General features: G+C 39.5%; 1 protein-coding gene across 3 annotated transcripts; it reads left to right on the forward strand.

Annotated features, from left to right (window-relative positions):
- Positions 1-338: 338 nt before the first annotated feature.
- On the forward strand, positions 339-12156 carry RXYLT1 (ribitol xylosyltransferase 1). 3 transcript variants are annotated; one of them, XM_075727648.1, is made up of 6 exons: positions 339-492; positions 997-1167; positions 2197-2299; positions 8116-8430; positions 10574-10744; positions 11739-12156. In XM_075727648.1, exons 1-6 carry the CDS (start codon positions 339-341, stop codon positions 12154-12156), a joined length of 1332 nt encoding a protein of 443 aa, XP_075583763.1. The 3 variants fall into 3 exon arrangements, with proteins under 3 accessions (XP_075583763.1, XP_075583764.1, XP_075583765.1); XM_075727649.1 differs by having other exon boundaries at positions 339-489; XM_075727650.1 differs by having other exon boundaries at positions 339-483.
- Positions 12157-12675: the final 519 nt, after the last annotated feature.

Below are 12675 nucleotides of genomic sequence, written 5' to 3' on the forward strand. Positions count from 1 at the left end.
CGCAGGCAGGAAGGCACCGGCACCGCCCGGGCAGCCCGCACAAGCACGGGTGTGGAAGGAAGGATGAGGCCGGGAGTTCTCGGCTCCGGGCGCCCAGCCTCCACGGGACGAGCGTCCTCATGCGCTCGCCGCGCAGCTGAGGCTGCGAGGGCCGTGCTGGGGGGGCTGCGGGGCAGGGGCAGCCGCAGCCCATGGCAGGGGAGGCCCTGAGCCCCTTCGCCGGGGGCCGAGGCGCAGGGCCGCGGGCGGAGGCCGCTCCCGCCCCAGCGGGCGCGGCTGCCGGCGCTGCCGCCGCCCCACGGCGCCCCCCGCCGGGGCCTCCGCCCGCGCCGGGCGGGATGCGGGGCGCTCGCAAGCGGCTGTGCTCCGCCTTGGTCGTCGCTTACGGCCTCTTCTCCCTCTACGCGGCCTACACCGTCTTCCTCCGGCCCCGCCGCCCGGCCGCCCCCCGCCCGCCGCACCGGGACCGCCGCGGCCCGCGAGGTGAGAGCGGCGGCGGGGCCGCGCCGGCCTGGCCGCGGCCGGCGTTGCAGCCCGCGGGGACGGGGGGCGGCGGCGGGCGCGTTGCGGGGCCGAGGCGGTTTTGTCAGCTCCTGCCTGCGCCGGAGAGGCCTCGGCGCTCCCGGCCTGGGGGAGCGGCGGCGCCTCCCGCCGTTGCTGTCCCCGGCCCGGAGAGCCAGGGCCAGGCCGAGGGCAGCGCTTCGTCTCCCAGCGCCTCTGCTCGGGGCGGGCGGGGGCCGGAGGCAGCTCCTCGGGGAGACCGGGGCCGCGGCCACCCCGGCCGCCGCCGGCGGGCCTGGGCTGGCGGCGGCCATTTCCCCGGTGCGTCGTGAGGCCCCGGGCCGCGGGCCCGGCGGGGGAGGCGGTGTGCCCGGCCCGGGGCGGCGGGAGGGTTTGTCAGGTGCTGCTTGAAATTCGGAATGCAAGAAAATGCGTCAGTTTTCTAAACTTGGAAATCTGTTCTTTTTATGTAAATTGCGCTTTGGGGTTTCTTAGATCATGTTGCCTTGGGAAATGAAGAGTGGAATCCGTGGGAAGGGGACGAGAGAAATGAACTGGCTGCTTCTCAGCAGAGATACAAAGCTAATCTTAAGATGATAAAAAATGCAGGATTGCACCCAGAACAAACCAGTCTTAGAGTACAGATTTGGGGCAAAGCAGCAATTGGTAAGCAGATGTAATCAATGTCTATTAATCACTTAACCCTTCTGACATAGCACTTTTCTCTGCTTTTTTTTAACAAATGAAATTTATGTATGCGATTAAATAATATGGATATTTGTACATGAAGAGCATTAAGGAAGTAGTAGCTGTTACTCAAAATTATGTTAATACCAATATAAGAGTAGTTAGACTCTAGTTTCTTTGTGTCAGTTCTTTTCAAGGCAGTTTTTCACGTCTGTCAAAGAAAACGGTTCAAATGGCAGAGAAACACAGGTACGTTCTGAATCCAGTCTAGCTTACAATACAACACAAGGACAGGCCTCTTACTTGGCTGTAACAGAATATTTATTTTTGTCACATTTACACTTTGTGAAATAAAGCATCACACAGTGAGAAGTAAGGCATTTTCTGTACTGCAGTACTACTGCCAGCAATGAACTTGAAAATTCTACTGTTGTAGAAGACACGAAGTCTCTACGTAAACTGGAGGCCAAGGTCCTCTCAAGCTCTTAAACTACTCCTGAAGATACATCATTGTTCTTATTTTAACTTTTTTGAAGATGTAAAATTTCCAGCTTTATTTGAGCTTTTATGTAGCATTGTAGAACACATTGGTGTATTACATGGTGATGCATTCTATCAAAAAATTTGATGTCTTTCACAAAAGCTTAAGAGAGCTATGTCTGTCATTAAAATGCTGATTAATACTTGCTCATTTTTAAGTGGTATGTGTACCGGAAAGAGATGCTAATATACGTGGTAGTGTGGTATATCTCAATCTACTGATATTTTGACAGCCAAAGAATCTTTTTAAATGCCCTGATGTGTGAAAAATTCATCTTAACTAATTCCAAGTCACACAGAATTTGGGAAACAGTGTCCATATTGTATAGGAAGCTCTGACTTTTTTTCCCCCAAGTTCTTATGTTGTTATGCCTTTTCATTTCCCAGAAATACTTCTTCTTTATTTGCTGGGAGTGTAGAGTAGGCAAGATCCGTGCATTCAAATTCTCCATATCTTCATTTATGTAGGTCTTTACCTTTGGCAACATATTTTTGGAGGGCACCTTCAGCCAGCTGATGTGACTGCACAGTGGAGAGAAGGAAGCCAAAAAGCAGGAAAAACATATTTCAGGTACTAGCTGCATGATGTTGACTTCAATTGTGTTAACTTTAACAAATGATGCATTGGAAAGTTAAAGAACATCATAAGATGCACAGGTGTGTTACTTTGTCTATCTCAGAGTTGCAGTTATTTTAATCTCAGTTGCAAATACTTTAATTTTGTTGTGTTTTCATAACTGAGGAATATGCTCACAACTTCTCATTCAAAATTATCACAAGGAATGGTTACGTTTATTCATGGAAACACACACTTCATAAAACCCAGCAAATTCTAGCCCAAACATGTCGCTATTAAAAAATACAAAACTAGGGAGCAGTTTCATCTGCTGTTTTATGAAGATTTGTGTATTTGAAAGAAACGTGGAAAGACTTACAAATGCTGAGAGGGAAAGCAGCCAAGAGACCTCAGGAGGGGGGAAATACAACCCTGAGACAAGTCTAAGAACTGGGGTTTAGGGCTGACAGTTGACTGAAAGAAGCTTGGGGTTGTGAGGCAAGATGTCTCCTGCTATTCGGTTTCTGTGGTGTTCAGGGAAAAGGGACTTCACTCGTTCATTCATAAACAGGAATGTATCAAAACCATAATTCGTTTCTGTTTATAACGAAAACAATCTGTGAGACCTAACATCTGGTTAACTACTTGATTTGCAAAGCAAAATTTTTTATGTAAAGGAAGATGACACTTGAAGCATTGTTTGCTTTAAAAATCAATTTTGATCTGTGATCATGTGTGTTTTAAAACTGTTGTCAAACGTTTTATATTATTTAGTGAATGACATAGAACTTGTCTCTAAGGTCCTATTTAGTATCATTTTTAAGGCTTTCTGTAAAGATACAGTGAAAGCTGAAGGATTTTTCATCTATTTGGCCAGTTTGCCAGTCGGCAGTAGCAACTCTCCTACAACATTTAGTCACTTGCACCAGGACCCATCTGTTAAAAAAGTTTTCTTTAAAAGCATAAATGACACACTTAAGTGAATTTAGCTTGTGAAAAATGTGTTGCTTCAGAAACGTGTTTTTTTCTTGCACAGTAAGACAAGGGGTTCTAGTTGAAATTTGGAGATAATGATTGAAGTAGACTGTGAACTGAAAGGGTTTTTTAAAGTGATCGCAGAAGTTTTTCATCACTTTGAATTGCTTATCAATGTATCTGACTGTGTACATGGTACAGACCACAGATTCTTTTCAATAGTGCCTACATCACATTCATAAGTGATTAAAAAATGTTTTCTAGAAAGACATAGGCTTGATTTAAACATAGCAATTATTAAAGAGTCTGTCTTACATCTAAGGAAATAGATGAAATAACATACTCTTTAAAAAAAAAATAGCTGTATTCCTTGTCTGCGAGTAGAACTTGATCCTACAAGATTAGGGAATCGACTATGAATGATGCTACTGCATCTTGGTAGTCTCCTTGACAGAGCAATAGAACTTTCCATTCACGGATTTGGAGAAGGGATGCAATATTTTCTTTGAATAGGGAGCAGTGCCTGTAGTGTTATCTTGGTGGGAAGAGACTTTTGTGTTTCTGGAATTAACATTGCAAAAGCTATAGAATTCAGTGACACTCTACCAGATATATTGTCGTCTTGGTGTGGACATGAGGATTTTTTTCAAGCCCTTGCTTTTCATGTTTATAATATGAAAATAATTTGCTGTACTTAATGAGTCTGTCACTTGACTTATGGTTATTTTCTCTCTGGTGTGCCTGTTTCAGATGAACAATAACCTCACGTGGTTCCTTAGAGTATGCATCTCTCAAAGAAAGACTTCTATACTAGCATTTAAATATCTTGTTATTATGTTTAGAGGAACCAGGGTTAATAGAGTCTTTGTTTTAACCAACTCGGATGCTAGAGCCTATAAAAATGTAAAGTTTAAGTTTGATACCAACGTAACAGAGGTTAAAATTTGGCAGACTAGTAGGAACTTGTGCAAAGTGTAGAAAATATGCAAATATAATTGCTATTTTAATGATTAGGATTCTCAAATTAAATAGCTGAAGTTCTACTCTTTAGTAAAATTGGAAATGTTATTTTGTTTTTTTTTTTTGTGAGGAAGAATTAGTACATGATTTTGGCTGTTTGCTGGTTATAAGATTTTCTAGAATTGTTGACTTTATTGCCTGGCTGAGGTAAATTATCTCCATTTGATTACTAGATGAGGCTAGAGGGAACTAGCTGAGGTGACATATTTGGAGAATATGTGCTGCTGTGCAGTTTTTTGTGGTAAGTCTAATGATTGTTAAAACATAGAGCTCTCATGAATGTTTTTAAAGAATATCAAATCTAAAGACACAAAAATGCCAAAATATCACTTGAACACAGTTGCATGAATAAGCCCATTTTGTATATTTATGATGGAGAATGCACATATTTAATATAGATTTTGGTGGCTTCAAATGTTTACCAAAGAAGTTGCCTAAAGAATACTAAAAGTATGAACATCTACGTGAAATGCAGGGACATTTATTTAAAAACATGGGTGGAGAAGAAACTGCATAGCTGTGGATTTTAGTGACAGATTGGCACATTCATACAAGAAGTAGGAGAGCAGGGTTTAGCACTTTCCTTGGCCTGAAGCAATTCACATGCTTCTGTCATCTGGGAGGATGTTGTAGAGTAGGGGACTGACAAACTTACCTCTTAAAAAGCATTCTAAATTTCTGTTCCACTGAGAGTCACACACTCTCTAACATTCAGTGCTGCCTTCCCCCAGTCCCTGTTTGCCCCAGTTGTTCAGCAGTTCTTCGGTCTCATTCTCCTGTCTTCCTTATGCAAATTGCAACCATCTTGATTCATGCCAGAATTGAAGCATTTTGGTCAACAAGGTTACTAGCAAATATTTCTTTTACCTGCCAAAGGATTCTGCCAAGGATAGCTTGTAGCAATTTAGTTTCCTTCATAGCCTTTGGTGAAGCTTTTTGAAAATCCAAATACACTATGTCTACTGGATCCCCTTTATCTGTATTCTTACTGACACACTCATAGATCTCCATCAGATTAGTGAGACAGGATTACTTGTTTCCAGCAGTGTTTATCCACATATCTGATCAGTGATCATACCTTTTGATAAGATCCGGTGATCTTACTGTTTATTACAGACTTTTCCAGAGAGGGAGGTCATATATCTCTGCTCCAGAGTCCTCTCAAGTTGTTTTTGTAGATGGGAGTGATACCAACAGGCCCCTTCTCATCAGGCACAGTGTCACTTCATAATGACAGCTGCATACCTTTGCAAGCAGTTCTGCAATTTTTGTATTTGCATTCTTTGAGAACTCTCAAGTGAATGCCATCCAGGTCCAAATTCTCCATTTGATATAACACTTGTAGTGTTTTACTTTGTATTTCTTGCTAAGAGAATGAGTTAGGTGTGGGAATCTTCTCTGCTATGGCTTTGTCATCCCTTTTTAAAACCCTTTTTAAACTGTTATCATCAAGTAGTCTCTCCAGTTCTGTAGTTGTCTTTTTGCTATATTTTTTTATATATTTTGGTTTGCATGTATTTAAAGAACCTTTACCTATCAGCCAGACCATCCTTTTACAAGGTGCTTTTCAAATTACTTTTTGGCCTTAATTTTCTGCTTGCATTTCGTCAGCAGTATTTTATGTGCTTTGCTGTCCTCCTTGTTTGGGCAAGCTTTTCATTGTTTTCATTGCTGACCTTTGCCCTTTGACAGCCTCCCTAACTTTTCTATTAATCCATATGGGGTTTGGAGGGGGTTGTGTTGTTTCATTTTTGGATTGAGGCACACAGCGTGCCTGGGCTTGTACAGTGTTTTTGAGCAGCCTACAAGCTGCTTGCAAGCTTCTTGTTATTTGGGCTACCCCTTTCAGAGTTCTTTTCTTTATGTCTCATTTTTAAGTAATTCCTTTACTGCATATCAAGTATCTATATGCTGGATGTATTTGGTATGTTCTCTCCTGCTGCGGTGTTAAACTTAATCACATTGCTATTACAGAGTAGCTGTCGGACTAACACCTTTGGAATTAGGTCTGGAAGACCCAGTCTGGAATAGCATCTTTTTGTATGGGTTCTAAGACTAGTAGGGAAAAACAAGGACTTTATAGGAAGCAAGTCATTTATTGAGTCCAAAAATGTAATCTCCACGTATCATCCATTGATGGCATTGATCTAGCCTACATGTAAGTAGTGAAAATCTTAGTACTGCTGTCTTAATTTGGCAGCTTCTATGATCTCCCTTGCATTTCCCAATCCCTATGGTATTCGAACTGGGAGTTAATACTACAACCATAGCATCGTGTTTTTGTTTTTCAAATACGGGATTTCCATAGCGTTTCTTTTTTTCCCCACTGTAGTTTTATGCTGTTAAACTTCTTCTTTTCCTACACACAGGTCATTGCTTCCCCACCTGTGCATCCTGTTACTCCTGTAGGGTTGATAGCCTCACAGCACTCTGTCCATAAAGAAAACCCTTTTTCCCCAGGTCTCTTTTTACAAGGTGATCATTGGATCAACTACATACCCTGTTCGCTATTTCAGGCATTCGGATGCTCAAGGTGTTGTCTGTTACGAATCCCAGTGATCTTTTCTCATTGTCTGTTAAACTTTGGATTTAAGTCTTGACCTGACTTACATTCAGTCTATTAGAAGTCTTGATTCCAAATCATGAGTCTCATGAAGCTTGTATCCAAAATATGTCACTCCCGCTGAGCCAGCAGCATATCAGCTTAACTCACATTTAGAACATGCTTGCCTAAGGTCAGTCTGCTTCAGATATCCTCAGTGGAGTAGTTTTTACAGCTTTTGCTGTGGATTTTCTTTTCCTCATGAGGCACACTTGAACTGAAACTAGCTGTCAACCTCAGCACTTCATGAGTTAAAACTCATGCTCATTCTAAATTAAGTTTACCTGGTAGCTGAAAAACTGCAGTAATGCAGAAGACCTAGAAAACTCACATTTCATTGACTCCTGAAAAAAAAAAAAAAAGAAAAATTGCTAGGTTTTTTTCCCCTCCACTCTTTCCCAAGCTGTGTAATCACTAATCCTTTGAGTTCAGTCAATAGTCTGTTAACACAGCAGTCAACTGAAGAGCAGGAGCTGGCAAATGCTGGATAGCTTCATTGCAGTTCATAAACGGCTGTTGTCAGATACTTGTAAATGATCAGTGATGTAATGACTTTGCTACATGATTGAAATTCCTCTGTTAAATAAATACATTGTGCAAGATCTAGAAATGTAGTTTTCTACCTGAAATGTTTCTGCTAACTAGCTTGTATCAAAGCCTCAAGTTTATCCTGGGTCACACAAGGAACTTAAGTTTACATTTAGATACATACCTCTTGTGTTACAGATTCTAGTTAGTATCAGATGACGCAGTCTTCTTTTGGTCTAACCTTAACCAAAATTAGAGAGAAAAGTAGTATGCCAGACCAGTCAATTGTCCCTCATAATGATACCTGGTTTACTATATTCGTACAGATCGTTGGGAGGGCCTCTCTCTTGTTCTAATACTGTATTCATTGGTTAGTACTGGAATGAATAAAAAGTTTGACCTTTAGTGAACATCAAAGCACATCCTTCTTTTTAAGTTGATTGATTTACCCACATTTTGATGTTTGAATATGATCTCCTCCTTTTTCCTGAATAAAGATGAAGGCAGCTTTATTCCTGTGTTAGAGCTGTAGATATTAACAACAGAAATGGTTACAGTTGCACAGTTACTTTGCAGTATATTGCATTTACTCTGTTGAAGGAAAAAAACCATCCCTGGAATATAGACTGTGTACTGAGGATGTTCAGAGGATTAAGGTCAATAACTTGTCTTAAGGGTGTTTACTGTTTGTGTTTTGGTTTCACAGCTTCATCACTGGTCCGTCTGTAGTTCCTGGCTACTTCTCAGTTGAAGCTGAAAATGTCGTGCTAGTTCTGAATGGAAGAGAAAAAGCAAAGATCACTTACGCCACTCAGTGGTTGCATTACGCACAAACATTAATTCAGACTCACAAAATAAAGCATGTAGCAGTTGTGCTGCTTGGGAATGAGCAGTGCAACAATGAATGGATTCAACCATACCTGAAAACACATGGAGGATTTGTAAATCTTCTCTTTGTTACATATGACTATGCATTGGTAAATGAAGAAGATATTTTCCAGTGGCCTTTAGGAGTAGCTACGTAAGTGCTATAGACACAAATTACAATTTAAGCTTAATTATTATGCATGAGGTATGGAAAATACGTCTGAATGTTACTGCTGATACCCAAAACAATTATAGTAAGTAATTTGTAGAGCATGATCCTATTAATGATTTTCTAAATCAAGTGTTGGAATCTTTGGCAATTGCATTTAGCAATAAAAATGATAACAGAGGAAAAGAATGCTAGGATTTAGGGAGCTTTAAAAAAACAAACCTGTGTCTGGTGAGGTTTTCTGTTTGTTATTTTTTCTTCGGTAGATTTGCTCTCCAGATTTACTGCTGCTATAATATGGACCAGTGACACGGGAATTTAGAAGATATTTATGTAACTAGGTTCCAGCTACTGCTTCTTTAAGAAAGGAAAGGGATGGTACTGGTGGTACTTTTTTTTAAGCCCTGTTGTGGCTCTTGAGGAAATTGTATGCCTCACATTTGGAATGTATATACTACAGTATCACAGTAATGTAGTCTGGCTTAACTGCTTACCACACAAACATTCTTGTTATACTTACTGCTCAAACTATTTATGTGGAGTAGATAAAGGTTTGGTTCAGTTAGATGTATTTTTTTCCAGATTACTCCTTATTAACAGAGTTAATGATGTTTTAGCTACTTATCCTTGTAATATAAGATGAAAAGAATACAGGATTATTTTCATATCTTGTGTTGAATTTTAATTCAATATCCTGTATTGAGCCAGTTGGCAAACTGTATGGAGTTTTTATACATAGCTGGAACTTGCTCACAGTGTCATCGAAATACACTAAACATGGATTCTTGATGGTGTCAGAGATTGATGGCATTGGAAGTTCCTATACAAAAAGAAGTTGAGTTTTGAGATGCCAAGATTAAGCTGATGGATAACAGAAAGTGACAACAGTTAGAACAGTAAACCAGGGCGCAAAGCTGGGTGGAGGAAGATAGGTCAGGTATCAGAATGGGGTTTTGCAGCCTTTGCACACCAACAGTTGTAAAAATTGTGGTTAAAGGTGTGCAAATGTGCCGGATATTCCCAGTGAAGAGGGAAAGTAAAGATGTAGAATCCTGCAAAAATATTGGGCATGAAGAAAAAATTGTTTTCTGAAAGTAAATTAGTATTAATCATGTAGAAGAACTAGGAAGGGACTGTTCCATCAAAATTTGGGAAGGTGAAGAAAGTTCAGAGAACCATTAATACCAATGAAGAAATCATTGTGAAATAGAGACTACCTTTGAAACCAGTAAAGAATTGGGATGAGGGTATAGTTTTTCTTACAAAAAAAGAAACAACAGGCAAGTAGAACAGTGATCCATCAAAAATAGTAACATTAGAAGGAATATCGGTCTTAATTTGATAATGCAAAAGAGCAGAAACTTTTTTAATGTTCATCAGTTCCAGAAAAAATATTAACTTCAGGTAATGAAAAAAGTTAGTGCCAGCCCTTTAACTGAAGCAGTGTTTCACTAGCTGTCATGCTGACCAAAATAAGTGATGTAAGATTTGAGGAATCAGTCAAAAAAAGAAAAATGCCTGACACGGTGAAAACATGTCTAAAAGGATGGCATACAGTTTACATTGGATCCCAGGACTTTGCATTGGTTTTGCTGAGTCCAAAAAGACAAGTTAAATAACTTGTACAACAAGCTATTTAGTAGCCAAAAGATTGGATCAATGAAGTCCATATAGATCAAAGTGACATTTTCCTTTGAGAGGTTACCAGTGGTATTTTCAGTTGATAAGCGTGCCCAGAGATTAAGGTAGCTGAGACTTAAACTCCATAGTTACCTGGCCATTTCAGTCAAAACTAGTGGTTGCGTTGAGAACAGCTGCTTTTGAAAAAGCATGTTTCTCAAGGACATTTTGTAACATGCACACATAATATCTCTGATGTCAAAAGAGGACATAAGTATTCTGGAATGTCTCTGAAGAGAGTGGTGGGGGCAAAGGGAATAAAGACCAACTTTTAGGACAGGACTTGCACTGGTTTGCTTGTGGGTTTGTCTGTGGTTATAGATGTGGATTGGCAACAAATAGGTGGTTTGAGTCTTAGAATCTGCTGCAGTAAAGATGAAATGGTGCAAAATGTTTTTTTCTTTGACATAAAACATGTCATTATCTAATGTATACATTGTTTTTACAGCTACAGAAATTTTCCAGTTGTAGAACCCAGCTGGTCAATGCTACATGATCCAAGAACGTATCTATGTAATTTCTTAGGAACAGTTTATAAGAACTCTTCTAGGGAAACCCTAATGGAAATTTTGAAGCAGGACGGGCTTGATAAACTTTGCTGGATTGCAGCCAGAGAACAGTAAGACTTTGATTTACTTTGTGAAAATTCCGAGACTCTTTATATAGGTCTTCATAATGTAAGGGCCTTTCTGGTGCTATATTTTACATAAAACATATTTTTAAATACATAGAAAAAATCTCCTATATATACTTCATAAAATGACTATCTTTTTTTCTTGTATACATTTGATTATGGTGGGAGAAGAAATGTGTGTCTTGCGTCTTGTGTGTATTAATGTCTTACTAGAAGAAAAAGACAGCTGTATTTTGTTGTATTCCATGTAAGAGAGTGGATTTAATCTGTACAGCATGCCTCTTTTTTATTTCAAGTAGGTAGAACAGATCTTTTGACTAACAGGAATAGAAATTCTGATTGTATTTCTTAATTTTGCCAAGCAACACCTGTGAAATGTTTGATAGCAGGTACAGCAGTGCTTAGGAAGACCTCAGCTATCCTGATGAATAATCTCAGGAGATGGACTCTATCTGTGACATAAACATATCTCACAGATGTTCTGAGGCACTTCAGGCAGAGGTATTCAAGTTAACGGATTGCTTTACATCCTAACTTTTGAAGAGTAAACCTCTACTGATTTGAAGTATTTGAGGCCAAAACAATTCATTTAAAAGTCCATCGACCATCTCCCTGTACGTCTATTTCTGAACTCTGCTGTGAAGTAAATTGACATATGTGTCATCCAAGTCATGCAGAAGATTTAAAATTGCGTTTCAGTTTGCCTCTTAGACTTCTAAGTATTAATAATTTCCTAAAAGGACCATATCTAAAAAGTGTTACAATCTATTTTTAACAGTGACTTTTTCAATAAATTTTTAGAAGACTCTTTAAGAATAGTTGACTTAAAGTTAAAAGCCTATTGATTGTATGTGTAATAGAAAATTTTTACATTGACAGCATTTTCAGTTTTATAAATAATTGAAATTAAAGCTTATCTATTTTTTCATTGCAGTGCCTGTGGGAAAAATGTTAATTTTCAACCCATTTACTTTCCTAGGTGGCAGCCTCAAGAAACAAATGAAAGTTTCAAAAACTATCAAGATGCCTTGCTGCAGAGTGATTTGACATTGTGCCCAGTGGGAATAAATACAGAATGCTATAGAATTTATGAAGCTTGTTCATATGGATCTCTGCCTGTTATAGAAGATGTAATGACACCGGGTGATTGCGGAAATTCATCAATGTACCACAGCGCTCCATTGCAATTATTAAAAACCATGGGGGCTCCATTTATCTTTATTAAAAACTGGAAAGAGCTCCCTGCTGTTCTGGAGAAAGAAAAAAAAATGAGCTTACAAGAAAAGATTCAAAGGAGAAAAAAGCTTATAGAATGGTATCGAAACTTCAAAGCATGGATGAGACAGAAATTCATTAATACTTTGGAAAATTCATTTTTGCCCAGTGATAAAGGATAAATTGTCCCTTTTGAAAGTCTAGAATAGATTGAAAGCTTAATTTCCATTAACCTGCCAAGGAAGATTTTATACAAGCGAAATCTCACAGGGCAGATGCATTCCTTTTGAAGTCAACAGAATTGCACTAGCTTGGTCAAGAGCTACGTTTGGCCCTCCATCCTTAACAGTTTTCAGAGAGGCGGTTGACTTAGCAGGATGGTAGTCTGTAAGGATGACAACAATTTTATTACTGTTTTTACAATTTCCATGTTGGTGTGTGACCTGATAATTTTTTTCTTAGGAGAATACATTTGAGCATGTGAACTTGTTAAAATGGAACATGAGTACAACAGTTGTGTATGAAGATAAGAGAAGAATGAAAGCTGTATGGTACAGAGTAATTTATTATGTAGACTAAAGAAGTATGATTATAGCAAAATTGCCAGGTTTAGCACAATCATTAAGATATATCCTGGTAAGTGCTTGTTTTGAAAATGTGAACTGTTTACTTGATTGACATTTCTTTTCCAAGAAAGTGGT

The sequence above is a fragment of the Pelecanus crispus genome, chromosome 1 (genome assembly GCF_030463565.1).
Source record: "Pelecanus crispus isolate bPelCri1 chromosome 1, bPelCri1.pri, whole genome shotgun sequence".
Taxonomy (NCBI): domain Eukaryota; kingdom Metazoa; phylum Chordata; class Aves; order Pelecaniformes; family Pelecanidae; genus Pelecanus; species Pelecanus crispus.

Excerpts from the sequence above, each read along its gene's own strand:
- RXYLT1 (XM_075727648.1), top strand. The coding sequence starts at position 339 with ATGCGGGGCGCTCGCAAGCGGCTGTGCTCCGCCTTGGTCGTCGCTTAC. Across the intron at positions 1,168-2,196 it reads TTGGGGCAAAGCAGCAATTG|GTCTTTACCTTTGGCAACAT; the intron begins GTAAGCAGATGT and ends TCATTTATGTAG. Across the intron at positions 2,300-8,115 it reads GCAGGAAAAACATATTTCAG|CTTCATCACTGGTCCGTCTG; the intron begins GTACTAGCTGCA and ends TTGGTTTCACAG.